The sequence below is a fragment of the Pseudophryne corroboree genome, chromosome 2, assembly GCF_028390025.1.
Source record: "Pseudophryne corroboree isolate aPseCor3 chromosome 2, aPseCor3.hap2, whole genome shotgun sequence".
Lineage (NCBI taxonomy): Eukaryota > Metazoa > Chordata > Amphibia > Anura > Myobatrachidae > Pseudophryne > Pseudophryne corroboree.
In genome coordinates this window covers 398,399,404-398,417,804 of record NC_086445.1, presented here as the reverse complement: position 1 = coordinate 398,417,804, position 18,401 = coordinate 398,399,404, and the positions used below count along the sequence as shown (strand labels likewise).

General features: G+C 48.7%; 1 protein-coding gene across 4 annotated transcripts in view; it reads left to right on the top strand.

Moving 5' to 3' along the window:
- AFF3 (ALF transcription elongation factor 3) overlaps positions 1-18,401 on the top strand; it is a 771,336-nt gene that overhangs the window by 442,233 nt on the left and 310,702 nt on the right. For all 4 annotated transcript variants that reach the window (XM_063953377.1, XM_063953378.1, XM_063953379.1 and 1 more), the window contains one exon: positions 10,542-10,593. In XM_063953377.1, the coding sequence (XP_063809447.1) occupies positions 10,542-10,593 (52 nt within the window). The remainder of the gene's footprint in view (positions 1-10,541; positions 10,594-18,401) is intronic.

The window sequence follows — 18,401 nt, the reverse complement described above, 5'->3', positions numbered from 1 at the left end:
TCTTTCACTCATGGTTAGTGGTTGGGTGTAGCAATTTATTGTCAAACAACTGTGTTTACTCTTTTTAAATCATAATGACAACATAAACTACCCAAATGACCCTGATCAAAAGTTTACATACCCCAGTTCTTAATACCGTGTATTGCCCCCTTTAACATCAATGACAGTTGTAAATTCTTGGGCTGTCTTGCATGAACTGCACGTTTGAGATCTCCCCAGAGTGGCTCAATGATATTGAGGTCAGGAGACTGAGATGGCCACTCCAGAACCTTCACTTTATTCTGCTGTAGCCAATGACAGGTTGTCTTGGCCTTGTCTTTTGGATCATTGTCATGTTGGAACGTCCAAGTACGTCCCATGCGCAGCTTTCGGGCTGATGAGTGCAAATCTTCCTCCAGTATTTTCTGATAACATGCTGCATTCATCTTGCCATCAATTTTGACCAAGTTTCCAGTGCCTTTGTAGCTCACACATCCCCAAAACATCAGCGATCTACCTCCGTGTTTCACAGTAGGAATGGTGTACCTTTCATCATAGGCCTCGTTGACTCCTCTCCAAATGTAACGTTTATGGTTGTGGCCAAAAAGTTAAATTTTGGTCTCATCACTCCAAATGACTTTGTTCCAGAAGTTTTGAGGCTTGTCTCTGTGCTGTTTGGAGTAATGTAAGCGGGATGCTTTGTGGCATTTGCGTATTAATGGCTTTCTTCTGGCAACTCGACCATGCAGACCATTTTTCTTCAAATGCCTCCTTATTGTGCATCTTGAAACAACCACGCCACTTTTTTTGAGAGAGTCCTGTATTTCAGCTGAAGTTATTTGTTGATTTTTCTTTGCATCCCGAACAATTTTTCTGGCAGTTGTGGCGGAAATTTTTGTTGGTCTACCTGTCCGTGATTTGGTTTCCATAGAATCCCTCATTTTCCACTTCTTAATTAGAGTTTGAACACTGCTGATTGGCATTCTCAATTGCTTGGATATCTTTTTATATCCCTTTCCTGTTTTATACAGTTCATTTACCTTTTCCTGTAGATCCTTTGACAATTCTTTTGCTTTCCCCATGACTCAGAATCCAGACACGTCAGTGCAGCACTGGATGAAAGATTCAAGGGTCTTTCAGGAGTCCAGAAACTCACTGACCTTTTATATACATACACAGATTACAAGCAAACAGATCACAGGTGAGGATGGTTACCTTTAGTAGCCATTCAAACCCATTTGTGTCAACTTGTGTGCATGTTATCAGGCCAAAATCTCCATGGTATGTAAACTTTTGATCAGGGTCATTTGGGGAGTTTCTGTTGTCATTATGATTTAAAAAGAGTAAACACGCGGCCTCTTCTGCACCCGGAAGCTGGAGCCCGATGCCTCACGCTGGGAGGTGAGATCCGGGGGGCGCTGTGCGGCTGTGACGGGGGACACAGGCGGGCGACATATACAGCTGCGGACAGGAGCGGAGGATTACTCCCAGCTGAGACTTTGTGCTGGTCTTACCAGCTTTCTTCAATTTGCTTGCCAGCAGCCTGCACCCCTTTACCCTCCTTCCCTGACCTCTCCACGCGGGCCCTCAGCTACTTCAGTCCAGCGCTGCCTTCCCCATCCCCCCGGCAGCCTGTGTCTCTTCAGCGCCCCTGCGGCCCAGCACCCCACGCTAGGGGCCCCCCTGCTGTGGCCCTCCGGAGCCCGTATTTCAGCCAGCCTCAGGGCCCCTGCACTCTCTCTGGCCCTGCATACTCCTGCCCCCCCTGAGGGATCCTGCCTCTCCTGGCCCCTGTGAAGGCCATTACTATCGCTGGGGCCAGACACCCCTATCCTGCCACCTGAGCTTGGTACTGTCCCGGTCACTGGCTGGTCCGTGTCCGGGCCTCATCCCCGCAGATCCTGGATAGGATTGGATATCCAGAGTACGCCAGCCCATCTCCTGCAACCTCTGCTTGTCTGACTCCCCTCCGGGACCACGTGGGCCTTTCTATCTGCTGAAGCTCCCCGGCCCTGTCCCACCCACGCTGCCTCGCTGGCCACGTCATGACATTTCTCTAGTACCCCCGCCTTACCCCTCTGGTCCTGAGCCATACTGCTGGAGCGCCTTCTCTACCTCCCATTCTGCTGTCTACCCCCTTTCTCATCTGTTCAAGATGCCCAGAGGTGGCAAAAAATTGCAGGTATCTGACCTTACACCATTCCTTACTTGCCCAATTGCGGGAGGAGCATGAGGACCAGGACAATAGAACGAGGAGAAATAATCTGAGGATTCAGGGTATTCCTGAAGAGGTTGAAGCGGCCCATCTTGATCTCTACCTTAAGTGCCTCTTTGCCCACCTATCACCTGACACCCCCGAAGACCATCTTCTCCTGGACCGAGCACATCGAGCCCTCCGACCTCGCTCCCAAGACTCTTCCCAGCCCAGGGATGTCATTCTCTGAATGCACTACTTCACTGCGAAAGAGGCCGTTATGAGAGAAGCCCGGCGGCTGAGGGCAGTGTCCTTCCAGAATGTCTCCCTGCAGATCTTCCAGGACTTATCCCCGCTTACTCTGGCCAAAAGTAGGGACTTTAAGCCCATCACTTCCCTGCTCTCCCAACATAATGTTAAGTACCGCTGGGGTTTCCCCTTCAGTATCCTGGTTTGGCATCAAGGGAAGCTACTTACAGCCAGAAACCCACCCGAGGCTCAATCGCTGCTCTCCAAGCTCTGGGTATCCACACCGACGAACAGGACCTTTCTACTCCACACCTGCCTCCGTAGACACAGCAGAACCCACCTCCGCCCCCCCGTGTGGAGTGGTTCACGGTTCCAGCTTCTCCGGCTTCTCCGGCTCCACCTCCAGTACCCTGATGGACTTCCAGCTTTCTGATTTGACGGCCCGTATCTATATCTGTGTCGACCTTTCCTGGTCGTACTCCCTAGCCGGGGAGCTGTTTAACTTTAGATTTTCCATGTTCTGACTTCCCGATCCCTTAGGCGGTTCTCAACTGTTCTGTTGTTAACCCTTGTTACAGTGTGATAATTTGTTTTTCCATGCTCTCTTTTTCTCTTCTTCAGTTTCTCTCTGGAGCTGGCGCTCCATCTGTTTCTCTTTCCTGTTTTCTCTCTAGCTTTTCCCCTCAGGTCCCTCCAGGGGGGTCTGCTTCTTAGCCATTGCTACGTGGTTTGTGATGCATCATCTGGATGCCATGCCATGCCCCCTTAGGGCTTTTAGCCCTCTTGCTGACCTAGGTGCCCTCCCAACACCTAGTACCCCATCCCCTTGTCAGCACCACCGGTCCTGGCCTCTTCCGCCGGATGACCAACTACCCTCCCCTCCCTTACGGTTTCCTTTCCTTCCTCCCTCCCTTCTGACCACGCTATCTTACGCTTTGTATCCCTTTGATCTATTTCTCTTCCTCCTTACCCTATTTTCAGAGCTCTACACTCCTTCTATTCTACCTACCTCTTTGCTGTTTGCCCATGGGTCTCCGAGTACTCTCTTTTAATGTGAAGGGCCTGAATAGCCCTCAAAAGAGAGGTAAGCTTTTTACCTCCCTTAAACTCCACAAGGGCGACCTGGTCTTTCTCCAGGAGACTCACTTCCTACATAACTCCCACCCTACGCTACAATGTAAACCATACCCTGATTCTTTCCATGCCTGTGATCATTCGGCCAAATAACGGGGAGTCGCGATCTTATTTGCCCGTCACCTCACCTTTGAGCTTCTAGATTCCCACACCGATAAGGATGGCCGGTTTCTTGTGTTGGTGGGGAAACTTAACAACAAACTATGCACTTTAGCTAACATCTATGCCCCTAACCAACGACAAGAGTTATTCTTTGCAAAGCTAGATACTCTACTTACTCAAGTCCGGCAAGGCGACCAGATACTGGCTGGGGATTTTAACTCTGTTTTAAATCCAAATATAGACCTCTCCCCCTCTCTGCCCTCCGCTTCCCCGTCGGACTCTCTCCGCTCTATATCCCTCCTCCGTCTCATGCGATCCCAGCTTCTCTACGACTCCTGGAGGATAAAAGATCCCTCTGCGCGTGACTATACTTTTTATTCTGCTCCTCACAATTCCTACTCCCGCATCGATATGGTCCTGACCAGCCATGAACTTGCCCTGAATCTCCACGCTGCCCATATACACCCATTAATCTGGTCTGACCATGCCCCTATCTCTTGCGACCTCTCGGGCTTGCTCTCCCGACCCCTCTTCATGACTTGGCGCCTTAACGACTCCCTTCTTCACAATCCGGAGATACGCTCCCATCTTTGGGAAAAGCTTTCTGACTATTTTACCCTAAACGACTCCCCTGACATTTCTAGGTCCACTCCCTGGCTGGCACACAAAGCAGTCCTTCGTGGGCACATCATTAGCCTGGCCTCGAAAGCCAAGAAACAGTCTCTCACCCAGTTTAACATACTCTCTTTTAAACTCCACACCCTTGAGACCCAGCACAAGGCGTACTCCAACCAGGCTATCTTGTCTGAATTCCGTACTGTCAAAGCGGAACTTGATTTCCTTCTCTCCAGACGGGTGGCTAAACGTCTCAAATGGCTTCGCCAGTCTTTTTATGAGAAGGGAGATAAGGCGGACAAGATCCTGGCGGCACGACTCCGCTCCACGAGAGCCAAAACTAATATTATTTCTATTAGAGACCCTCTCAATCAGTTAGTTCATGACCCTACCACCATTAGGGCTGCCTTCCAATCCTACTACGCTGACTTGTGCAACCTGCCACCCTCCTTGCCTGGTTCTTCCTCCCCGTCCCACTCTGACCTAGGCTCTCACTTTCTTTCAGCTTCTAACCTGCCTAGATTGCCTCAGGACGCCATGGATCATCTTAACAGTGAGATCTCGGTGGAAGAAATTGCCCAGACTATACTCATGCAAAAGATCGGTAAATCCCCTGACCCGGATGGGTTCACAGCTCTTTACTACAAAACATTTTCCGATCTTTTCTCCTCCCACCTTCAGTCCCTGTTTAATAGGATTATCCATGGCGACTCTTTTCCTCCTGAGATGTTAGAGGCCAGAATTGTGGTGATCCCTAAGGAAGGCAAGGACACCCTTAACAGCGCTAGCTACCGGCCTATATCCCTCCTGAACCTGGACTTAAAAATTTTTGCTAAAATGCTAGCCAATCGTCTTAACCCATATCTCCCTTCCCTTGTTCACTACGACCAGGTGGGGTTTATTCCGGGCCGCCAGTCAAGGGATAACACCAGACGTGCTATCGATCTTATACACATCTCGAAATCCAGGGGATCCCCTGCTATCATGCTCTCCTTGGATGCTGAAAAAGCTTTCAACCGGATCTCCTGGAGTTTTCTGAGAGCCGCCCTGGAGGCCTATGGCTTGTCTGGTGTCTTTCTAACTGGTGTTCTGGCACTATACTCCACCCCCTCCGCCAAAGTCTTAATCAATGGTGTCCCATCTGCTCCAGTCCTCATATCGAATGGTACACGTCAGGGATGCCCTTTATCGCCGTTAATATTCGCCCTTATTATTGAGCCGCTCGCCTCTCAAATTAGAGCTCATCAAGGTATACATGGTATACAAGTAGGCCGTACCGATCCTAAAATCTCCCTCTTTGCTGATGACGTTCTACTTTCCTTGACCCAGCCCCTTATCTCGCTCCCAAATTTATTTTCAGTCCTCCATTCTTATAGCCTTGAATCAGGCTACAAGATCAATTATTCCAAGTCCGAGGCTATGCTGCTTCATGTCCCCCACCGAGAAGCTGAATCCCTTCGCGCCAACTTCAATTTTAAATGGCAGCCTACAAAGATCAAATATTTGGGGATTTACTTGACCTCCCGCTACGACTCTCTCTTCCGTGAAAACTTTCCACCCCTTCTCACCAAAAAAAACGCTGACCTGACGTCCTGGAACAGTCTCTTTGTTTCGTGGCTGGGTAGGATCATAGCGGTTAAAATGAGCATAGTCCCCAAATGGCTCTACCTTTTTCAGACCCTCCCTGTGGCTGTCCCGGCCTCCTTTCTTCGTACTACCCAGCGAGCCCTCGTGCGTTTTATATGGAACCACAGACTCCCCCGCATCGCTGCCAACACTCTGAAACGACCAACCTCCGCTGGCGGTAGAGGTCTTCCTGATATCAAACTCTATTACCTAGCCTCCCATCTCTCCCATATTGTCACCTCTTATGCTCCTCCGGGGTCCGTATCCTGGTTGGATATCGAAGCAGCCCACGTCAATCTTTCGGACCTGACCCCCTTGTGGGGTTTGCCCTCTACCTCCCGATCCCTAACCTCCACACTACTCCCCACTATTAAATTTAATCTTAGAATTTGGGATTCCCACTCTCTGAAGATGGGTCTTACCACTACCCCCTCACCCTTGACCCCTATCTGGCAGAACCCTATGTTTCCTCCTGGATTCTCGATTGCGAGGTTCCGTACATGGATAACGCTGGGCCTCAAATTCCCGACTGATTTTGCCGATTGGGGTCAATGGTTGTTCCTACCTGATCTCCAACAGAAGACCCCCTCGCACTCACTTAATCCCTTTCAATTTCTACAAATCCGTCACTTTTAAGGCTACCTGCCCTCTTCCGCTTTGCTCCGAGACCTTACTCCCTTCGAAAGTTTATGTATAAACTCCCACCTCTCCAAAGGCTTAATTTCCCAACTTTACTCCCTTTTACTGGATTCCTCCCTTCCCTCCTCCTGGTCCCTCGAACTCGCATGTGAGCGTGATCTTGGGCCTCCCCCGGAAAGCGAAGATTGGGAAGACATGAGACTGGGGATTGCTAAGTGTTCTATTGCCACTGCTTTCAAAGAGACGGCTTACAAAGTTTACTATCGTTGGTACTACACCCCTGATAGACTTAATAAACTCTTTCCGTCTTCTTCCCCTAATTGGTAGAGGAACTGCGGATCTAGAGGCACCATGCTTCATATATGGTGGACCTGCCCAATCATCGTTTCCTTCTGGAATCTAGTCCAATCCCTCCTTAACTCCCTTCTGGAATCCCCCGTGCAGAAAGATCCCTGGATCTTTTTGCTGTGTTACCCTCCCCCGATGCTTGGTAAATTCTCCCAAAAACTGACTACACATATCCTAACTGCGGTAAAATCGCTGATAGCTCTTAATTGGAAAAACCCCTCCCGTCCCTTAAAGCCAAAATTTGGCATATTGCATCAATGGAGAGGATTACATATTATCTCCACGATCGGGGTCATGTTTTTGAGCAGGTTTGGGCCCCCTGGCACGTTGCTGAACGTAGATCGCCGCCTCCCCCCTCTTGTTCCTAGCCTCCTTCTGCAGACCCATGGGCATCGACTACCGCTCCTCCTCCATCTCCTCTCTCCTTTTCTTTTCTCTTTTTTTCTTCTTTTTCTCCTTATCCTCTCTCGTCTCTCCCTTGCCCTCCTTTTCTTTCTTTTTTCCCATCTCACTATTTCCAGGATATGTACTGTGCTTGGATTACACCATGGTTTCCCCTCCCCCTTATCCCCCTCTTCCTTCTCCCCCCCCCCTTCCCCCCAAATTTAATAAATGGTTACTAATGTTTTATTTTTTATTGTTTTTGTTCTCTATTCCAAAGATGTGGTTTCTGTTGGACGTTGGTTCTTTTGACCGCTTGTCCCTTTTCTCATTGTATTGTTTGCCCACTCTGTTTAACCACGCAAAAATAAAGAATTTAAAAAAAAAAGAGTTGTTTGACAATAAATGCCTTCACCCAACCACTAACCATGAGTGAAAGAAAAGTTTGTGCATTATCATTCATATTCTCTGACAAATGGCCAGAAAATCACAAATTCTGCTAGGGTATGTAAACTTATGAGCACAACTGTATGTATACACATGAAAAAGCAAATAAATAAATAAAATAAACATATTTTTCCACAAACTTTGGGCCTGATTCAGAGGTGGGTGTGATGGTCGTAGCCAGGAGCAAATCCAGAACAAAATTCCAGGGGGGCATCACAACAGATAAGGGGGTATATGCACGTGCGCACCTGGCAAAGTGGTCTTGGTCTTGCAACAAGGGTGTGGCCTCACAACAATGGGCAGTGGGTGACAAGAAGATGGTGACATCAGGGAGAGAGTGACAGCAATAGGTGACACATAGAGGGTGAACCCAGGTAGAGGGTAACAACAGTGGGTGACAGGGAGAGGGTGACACCATGGAGAGGGTGATGCCAGGGGAAGAGTAACAGCAGTGGATGATAAGGAGAGGGTGACAGCAGTGGGTGACAGTTACAGTGTGATGCCAGGGAGAGAGTTACAGCAGCGGGCGACAGGAATAGCGTGACAACAGAGGGTGACAGCGAAAGGGTGATGTCAGGTAAAGGATGACAGCAGTGGGTTACAGGGAGAGAGTAACAGCAGTGGGCTACAGGTAGAGTGTGACAGCAGTGGATGACAAATATATAGTATTACAATTTTCTTACCTGTGCCCAGACCTACAGCGCGTGGATGGTGGCTTCTCCTTGCCAGGGACAGTCACGTCAGATTCCCGGTGCCAGGCCAGTTGCAAGCACAGGAAGCCCGGTTAAGAGCAATAGGGAGAGAAGAGGAATTGCGTCCCTTCCTCCTCCTTGTACTGAGGCGCATCTTGACAGCAGGTGACAGCTCAGCCTGTCAGCTGCTCTACTGCACATTACTGGGGAACGGGCGGGTGCCGGTGGCATACAGTATAATTAGTCATCTGACTTATTCTAATGCTGCACTGGCCTCCTCGTCAGAGCCAGATTAACAATAGGCTACAGCTTCAGGCCTCCACATAAAAGTAGGCCCATCACCACGACAGCATGGTGATGATGCTGGTCACATGGTCAGCCATAAATAATAAGTACTAGCTGGAGTACCCGCGTTGCCCGGGATTTTAAGACTTGCTCCAGGCATTCCAGAGTTATGCTGTCTGCTTAAAAACTCTGTGCTGCTGCATCACCCCTAGGGTGGCTAGGGGTGTCTTCCCCCCCACAGTGTTTGTTCCCAGAGTGTAAGTCATATGTGTAGCAAGTTTGGTTTCAAATTCTCCAGGCATTCCAGAGTTATGCTGTCTGCTGGAAAACTCTGTGCTGCTGCCTCACCGCTAGGGGTGCTAGTGGTGTCTTACCCGCACAGTGTTTATTCCCAGCTTGTAAGTCATATGTGTAGCAAGTTTGTTGTAAATTGGTCCAGGCATGCAGGAGTTATGCTGTCTTCTGAGATACACTGTGCTGCTGCCTCACCTCTAGTGGAGCTAGGGGTGTCTTCCCACAGTGTTTGTTCCCAGATTGTAATGCATATGTGTACCAGGTTTTGAGTACATTGCTCCAGCAATTCCGGAGTTATGCTGTCAACTAATATACTCTGTGCTACTGTCTACCCCCTAGGGCTGCTAGGGATTTCTAATTGTTTTAGTTGCCTCGGCCGTGTTTTAATACGCTCGTATGTAAAATTTCATGATCATAGCTTGTAAACTGTGCATTTGTATAGAAAGTCAGAAGGACAAATTTTCGCTTTTATATAGTAGATTAAAATTGTATTTTCATTTTTCTCACGAAATGATGCAATTTCTATACTTTTACATATTTAGCGATTAGGCACATCCACATGGCAGTAATCACACCCACACGTCACTGGTCAGCACCACTTCTCATAACAGGCTCTTAAACTTTTACTGCCCCAGAGCTGTGTGGCTCTTAATAATCTGGTCCTTTCCTTTGTAATGTTTAAATAATATAAAATAATATTAATAATAAAAAATTCTCATAAATGACAGAGGGGTACGTACCTTGCTGCCAACTCCCCCCCCCCCCACACACACACACACACTTCCCCGAATTAACCACTGGCCGTAGCCACTGCCTCTTTGTACACAGTGGATCTGAGAAGATATGCTAATGCTGCAGGCGCAAGCCCCTGGGATTTGTATTGAGATATACACTGCTGGCTTCTCAAATCTTCCTTCGGTTGCACCATGATTACTCAAAATGTCTGTCACATCTAAGATGCCAGGGTTGTGTGACACATCTCCATTTTAGTAGCCAGCCCCGTCACCTCCCACAGAGAGCCACTGTCAATCACTCTGCATCCTAATCCACACTACAGCCGCCATCACAAGACCATCGTGGCACATGTGCAGTGCGACTCTGGCGCACGTGTGAAACATTGGGGCAAATGTATTAACCTGGAGAAGGCATAAGGAAGTGATTAACCAGTGATATGTGCAAGGTGATACACGCACCAGCCAATCAGCTACAATATGTAAATTAACAGTTAGGAGCTGATTGGCTGGTGCGTGTATCACCTTGCATTTATCACTAGTTTATCACTTCCTTATGCCGTCTCCAGGTTAATACATCTGCCCCAGTGTCTGACTGCACAAACATCTGCATTGCGTCCACCTCTGAATCAGGCCCTAAATGTCAATTTGTGGCAATATGTGAGACTTTTTTGCCACAAATTGACATAAATTGAGGATTGTGCCCAAAGTTGTGTGCCTGCTACATTTGAGATAATCAAAAATAGTCACCTATTGAACCTTATGTTTTGTTTTGGTTTTTATACAGTTATTAACTTTTGTTTATATCTTCTTTTTTTTTTCAAGAGAACACTGATTTGAAGGTCAGAAGTCCAACACATTGCGCGGTACAGATATCGTAAGTCACACAATTATGTTTTTTTTTTCATGTATGAAATACAGTGAAAATAATTTGAAAATAAATAAATAAAAATAACTGCAGGGAGTTCTCTGTGGCCGCAGCAATGTAAAGGGGTAGGACTGTTGGTGACTGATTACACATTTTTACATTTAATTTTAACAATGAAGAAAAAACTTTGAAACAATAACTTGGAGACATGGATACATATGGAATAGATACTTGCACACAATTAATCAACCGTTCATGTTTACTTGTGCTATACTAAAACCAGGGTAGGCCCTAGGAAATCTTTAAGATCTTTCCTCCAATTTTCACAATCCCACCAACACACTAATACCAGCAGTCCACCACATATGTACTTAAATTGTCAATGCACCTACACATATGTACATGCAGTGCTTCAATATAAATTATACTAGCCTTGGCTGAGGTTTAAACCCTTTTTCTCTGACGTCCTAGTGGATGCTGGGGACTCCGTCAGGACCATGGGGATTAGCGGCTCTGCAGGAGACAGGGCACAAAAATAAAGCTTTAGGATCAGGTGGTGTGCACTGGCTCCTCCCCCTATGACCCTCCTCCAAGCCTTAGTTAGGTTTTTGTGCCCGTCCGAGCAGGGTGCAATCTAGGTGGCTCTCCTAAAGAGCTGCTTAGAAAAAGTTTTTAGGTTTTTTATTTTACAGTGAGTCCTGCTGGCAACAGGCTCACTGCAACGAGGGACTTAGGGGAGAAGAAGTGAACTCACCTGCGTGCAGGATGGATTGGCTTCTTAGGCTACTGGACACCATTAGCTCCAGAGGGATCGAACACAGGCCCAGCCATGGAGTCCGGTCCCGGAGCCGCGCCGCCGACCCCCTTGCAGATGCCGAAAAGTGAAGAGGTCCAGAAACCGGCGGCAGAAGACTTTTCAGTCTTCATGAGGTAGCGCACAGCACTGCAGCTGTGCGCCATTGTTGTCACACACTTCACACCAGCGGTCACTGAGGGTGCAGGGCGCTGTGGGGGGCGCCCTGGGCAGCAATGAAATACCTATACTGGCTAAAAGATACATCACATATAGCCCCTGGGGCTATATGGATGTATTTAACCCCTGCCAGGTCTCAGAAAAACGGGAGAAGAAGCCCGCCGAAAAGGGGGCGGGGCCTATTCTCCTCAGCACACAGCGCCATTTTCCCTCACAGAAATGCTGGTGGGAAGGCTCCCAGGCTCTCCCCTGCACTGCACTACAGAAACAGGGTTAAAACAGAGAGGGGGGGCACTTATTTGGCGATATGATTATATATATTAAGATGCTATAAGGGAAAAACACTTATATAAAGGTTGTCCCTGTATAATTATAGCGTTTTGGTGTGTGCTGGCAAACTCTCCCTCTGTCTCTCCAAAGGGCTAGTGGGGTCCTGTCCTCTATCAGAGCATTCCCTGTGTGTGTGCTGTGTGTCGGTACGTGTGTGTCGACATGTATGAGGACGATGTTGGTGAGGAGGCGGAGCAATTGCCTGTAATGGTGATGTCACTCTCTAGGGAGTCGACACCGGAATGGATGGCTTATTTAAGGAATTACGTGATAATGTCAACACGCTGCAAGGTCGGTTGACGACATGAGACGGCCGGCAAACCAATTAGTACCTGTCCAGGCGTCTCAAACACCGTCAGGGGCATTAAAACGTCTTTTTACCTCAGTCGGTCGACACAGACACAGACACGGACACTGACTCCAGTGTCGACGGTGAAGAAACAAACGTATTTTTCTTTTAGGGCCACACGTTACTTGTTAAGGGCAATGAAGGAGGTGTTACATATTTCTGATACTACAAGTACCACAAAAAAGGGTATTTTGTGGAGTGTGAAAAAACTACCTGTAGTTTTTCCTGAATCAGATAAATTAAATGAAGTGTGTGATGATGCGTGGGTTTCCCCCGATAGAAAATTATTGGCGGTATACCCTTTCCCGCCAGAAGTTAGGGCGCGTTGGGAAACACCCCTTAGGGTGGATAAGGCGCTCACACGCTTATCAAAACAAGTGGCGGTACCGTCTCCAGATAGGACCGCCCTCAAGGAGCCAGCTGATAGGAGGCTGGAAAATATCCTAAAAAGTATATACACACATACTGGTGTTATACTGCGACCAGCGATCGCCTCAGCCTGGATGTGCAGCGCTGGGGTGGCTTGGTCGGATTCCCTGACTGAAAATATTGATACCCTTGACAGGGACAGTATTTTACTGACTATAGAGCATTTAAAGGATGCATTTCTATATATGCGAGATGCACAGAGGGATATTTGCACTCTGGCATCAAGAGTAAGTGCGATGTCCATATCTGCCAGAAGTTGTTTATGGACACGACAGTGGTCAGGTGATGCAGATTCCAAACGGCACATGGAAGTATTGCCGTATAAAGGAGAAAAAGACAACGTCTTTTCAGCCTCAGTCCTTTCGTCCCCATAAGGGCAAGCGGTCAAAAGGCCAGTCATATCTGCCATGGGATAGAGGAAAGGGAAGAAGACTGCAGCAGGCAGCCCATTCCCAGGAACAGAAGCCCTCCACCGCTTCTGCCAAGTCCTCAGCATGACGCTGGGGCCGTACAAGCGGACTCAGGTGCGGTGGGGGGTCGTCTCAAGAGTTTCAGCACGCAGTGGGCTCACTCGCAAGTGGACCCCTGGATCCTACAAGTAGTATCCCAGGGGTACAGATTGGAAGTTCGAGACGTCTCCCCCTCGCAGGTTCCTGAAGTCTGCTTTACCAACGTCTCCCTCCGACAGGGAGGCAGTAGTGGAAACAATTCACAAGCTGTATTCCCAGCAGGTGATAATCAAAGTACCCCTCCTACAACAAGGAAAGGGGTATTATTCCACACTATATTGTGGTACTGAAGCCAGACGGCTCGGTGAGACCTATTCTAAATCTGAAATATTTGAACACTTACATAAAAAGGTTCAAATCAAGATGGAGTCACTCAGAGCAGTGATAGCGAACCAGGAAAAAGGGGACTATATGGTGTCCCGGGACAGATGCTTACCTCCATGTCCCAATTTGCCCTTCTCACCAAGGGTACCTCAGGTTCGTGGTACAGAACTGTCACTATCAGTTTCAGACGCTGCCGGTTGGATTGTCCACGGCACCCCGGGTCCTTACCAAGGTAATGGCCGAAATGATGATTCTTCTTCAAAGAAAATGGACGATCTCCTGATAAGGGCAAGGTCCAGAGAACAGTTGGAGGTCGGAGTAGCACTATCTCAAGTAGTTCTACGACAGCACGGGTGGATTCTAAATATTCCAAAACCGCAGCTGTTTCCGACGACACGTCTGCTGTTCCTAGGGATGATTCTGGACACAGTCCAGAAAAAGGTGTTTCTCCCGGAGAAGAAAGCCAGGGAGTTATCCGAGCTAGTCAGGAACCTCCTAAAACCAGGAAAAGTGTCAGTGCATCATTGCAAAAGGGTCCTGGGAAAAATGGTGGCTTCTTACGAAGCGATTCCATTCGGCAGATTTCACGCAAGAACTTTTCAGTGGGATCTGCTGGACAAATGGTCCGGATCGCATCTGCAGATGCATCAGCGGATAACCTTATCGCCACGGACAAGGGTGTCTCTTCTGTGGTGGTTGCAGAGTGCTCATCTGTTAGAGGGCCGCAGATTCGGCATACAGGACTGGGTCCTGGTGACCACGGATGCCAGTCTGAGAGGCTGGGGAGCGGTCACACAGGGAAGAAACTTCCAGGGAGTATGGTCAAGCCTGGAGATGTCTCTTCACATAAATATACTGGAGCTAAGAGCGATTTACAATGCTCTAAGCCTGGCAAAACCCCTGCTTCAGGGTCAGCCGGTGTTGATCCAGTCGGACAACATCACGGCAGTCGCCCACGTAAACAGACAGGGCGGCACAAGAAGCAGGAGAGCAATGGCAGAAGCTGCAAGGATTCTTCGCTGGGCGGAAGATCATGTGATAGCACTGTCAGCAGTGTTCATTCCGGGAGTGGACAACTGGGAAGCAGACTTCCTCAGCAGACACGATCTACACCCGGGAGAGTGGGGACTTCATCTAGAAGTCTTCCACATGATTGTGAACCGTTGGGAAAAACCAAAGGTGGATATGATGGCGTCTCGCCTCAACAAAAAACTGGACAGGTATTGCGCCAGGTCAAGAGACCCTCAGGCAATAGCTGTGGACGCTCTGGTAACACCGTGGGTGTTCCAGTCAGTGTATGTGTTTCCTCCTCTGCCTCTCATACCAAAAGTACTGAGAATTATACGGCAAAGGGGAGTAAGAACGATACTCGTGGCTCCGGATTGGCCAAGAAGAACTTGGTACCCGGAACTTCAGGAGATGCTCACGGAAGATCCGTGGCGTCTACCTCTAAGACGGGACCTGCTTCAGCAGGGACCGTGTCTATTCCAAGACTTACCGCGGCTGCGTTTGACAACATGGCGGTTGAACGCCGAATTCTAAGGGAAAAAGGCATTCCGGAAGAGGTCATTCCTACACTGGTAAAAGCCAGGAAGTGTCACGATCCGGGTATCTGGACGCCATTTCTTACCCATCAGATGCCTCCTAAGGCTGGCTCAGCGCTCCAGGACCGGATCCCATCTGTTATCCTAATGTTCACATTCCTGCATCCTCTCCTGTCTCTCTGAGACGCTGTCACAGTAACGCCTTATTACATCTGGCATGGCGTCTCCCGCGGCCTCCGCCGCCGTCCCTGAGCTTCTGCATGCAGAGTGTCAGAGTGGCGATTACGTCAGCCGCGGCCTCCGCTGTGTCCGCGTGGTTGGATGTGCACTTGTCAGCCTGGCGTCTCCTGTCTCCAGTGGCCGGCGCCGCCATTACTGTTTTCATTACCACATGGATTACAAACCAAACTTCCCTCCAAGTGTCTGCATGGGCGCAGCCATCTTGGATTCTGTCAGCTGATCATTTCCTCCAATCTGTTGTCAGTATTTTTAATCTGCATAATTGCCAAGCCAATCCCTTCCTTGCTGCAGGTATAAATACACTGTGCCTGAGCAAGGAAGGCGTCAGTGCTTTGGTTGTCAAACCTAGTTCCTGTTTGTCTCTCTCCTGTGATTGTCTTCCAGGTTCCAGCTCCTGTCTCAAGACTTCCACCATAGAGACCCGCACCAGCATTCCACCTGCGGTGTAGCCTGACTCTCCAATCCATTGTGGATTCATCTGTTTCCAGCTACAACATTACCTGCTTCCAGCTCAGCTTCCAGCAGAGTACAGCTTCTCTTAAAGGGCCGGTGTCCTTTCTACACTTTACCACTCTCCACCGGTATTATTATTTCTCCGCTCTCAAGTTCTACATTTCAGTTCATATTTCATCGCTCCCAAGTTCATTTATTATTTAACTGGTTCCAGCCAGTATCCACTCCGTGCTAACAACAGTCTGGTTCCAGCCAGTATCCACAGCAGCCGTTTTATCTTCAGCAACCCAGCTTTTCCTGGAACACCAGCTGGCACAATCCTGGGTTATCTTCATTGCTACAGTCGGGCCTGGTAAGGACTTTCCATCTAGAAGATTATAAGAACTATCTCACACTACCAGTGCCCTGTGGCTCCTGCCATCCTGTAGTACCCAGGAACTGTATTTATTCTTTGCTGACTTTTACGTTTTCTTTTACTGCTGCTGTGTTGCGGAGTTGTCATAATAAACATCATTGACTTTTATCCAAGTTGTCGTGGTCACGCCTTCGGGCAGTTATTCATGTTACTTACATGTCCAGGGGTCTGATACAACCTCCCAGGTTCCGGTACATCTCAGCCCCTACAACTGAGGCTGCCTCCCGTCAGCTCAGGCCCTCAGCTGTGACAGTAAGCACTGACCTAATGAATCCAGCCGGAGACCAGGATCAAGCGGCCAGGCCGATGCAAGAACTGGCAGCCCGACTAGAACATCAGGAGGCTGCACAGGGCCACATCATCCGCTGTCTCCAGGATCTCTCTACTCGGCTGGATGGGATTCAGACAACTCTCCGTGGATCAGGCGCGTCTGGTGCGTCAACCACAGTGACTCCAGCTATAACCCCACCCACCTTACCCATTTCTGCTCCACGTCTTCATCTTCCAACGCCAGCAAAATTTGACGGATCTCCAAGATTCTGCAGGGGATTTCTCAACCAGTGTGAGATTCAGTTTGAGCTACAACCTGGCAATTTTCCCAGTGACCGTACAAAAATTGCCTACATTATTTCTCTTCTCAGTGGCTCAGCCCTTGATTGGGCATCACCGTTATGGGAGAGGTCCGACACCCTGCTATCTTCCTACACTGCCTTCGTGTCAACATTCAGGCGCATCTTCGACGAGCCAGGCCGGGTAACCTCAGCTTCATCCGAGATTCTCCGTTTACGCCAGGGGTCACGTACTGTAGGACAATATCTGATACAGTTCCAGATCCTGGCATCCGAACTGGCATGGAACGACGAGGCCCTGTATGCTGCATTCTGGCATGGCTTATCCGAGCGTATTAAAGATGAGTTAGCTACCAGAGACTTACCTTCTAAGTTAGATGAGCTAATCTCACTCTGCACGAAAGTTGATTTACGTTTCAGAGAGAGAGCAACTGAGCGTGGAAGATCATCTGCTCCAAAATCTTCTGCTCCTCCTCCTCGTCAACTGTCACCATCTAAAGATGAGCCCATGCAACTTGGCCGTTCCCGTTTAACTCCTGCTGAGCGCCGAAGACGTCTCTCCGAGTCTCTCTGTCTCTATTGTGCAGCTCCGTCTCACACCATTAATGCCTGTCCCAAACGTCCGGGAAACTCCAAATCCTAGCTCGCCAAGGAGAGGGCCGGCTAGGAGTAATGATCTCCTCTCCATCTCCTCAAGATTGTAATCTCCCAGTCTCGCTTCAAGTTGCTCAACGTTATCGGAACGTCATTGCCCTCCTTGATTCCGGAGCAGCTGGGAACTTTATTACCGAAGCCTATGTTAAACGGTGGTCCCTACCCACCGAGAGACTTCCTTCGTCCATTTCTTTAACTGCCGTGGATGGCAGCAAAATTTTTGATGCAGTTATTTCTTTAAGGACTCTACCAGTTCGTCTGAGAGTGGGAGTTCTTCATTCCGAACTTATTTCTTTTTTAGTGATTCCAAGAGCCACACATCCTGTGGTCCTGGGCCTTCCATGGCTCCGTCTTCACAATCCTACAATTGATTGGACGACTACGCAAATCCTGGCATGGGGTTCCTCCTGTGCTGAGACATGTTTGTTTAAAGTATTGCCTGTCTGTTCTTCCTCCCCCAGGTCGTCTGATGTTCCACCTCCTCCATATCAAGATTTCACGGATGTGTTCAGTAAAGCTTCTGCTGATATCCTTCCTCCTCATAGAGAATGGGACTGCCCGATTGATCTCGTTCCAGGGAAGGTTCCACCTCGAGGCCGAACTTATCCGTTGTCTCTGCCTGAGACGCATTCTATGGAGGAATATATTAAAGAGAACCTAGCAAAGGGGTTCATTCGACCTTCTTCTTCTCCAGCCGGCGCAGGCTTCTTTTTTGTAAAAAAGAAAGATGGTGGTCTGCGGCCGTGCATCGACTACAGAGGTTTGAACGACATTACCATCAAGAACCGTTATCCTTTACCCCTGCTTACTGAGCTCTTTGACAGAGTTAGCGGAGCTACCATCTTTACAAAGCTGGACTTGAGAGGTGCATACAATCTCATCCGGATCCGTGAGGGTGACGAGTGGAAGACCGCCTTTAACACCCGTGACGGACATTATGAGTACCTCGTCATGCCCTTCGGATTGAGCAATGCTCCAGCTGTCTTCCAGCATTTTGTCAATGAGATCTTCAGAGACATTCTATACCG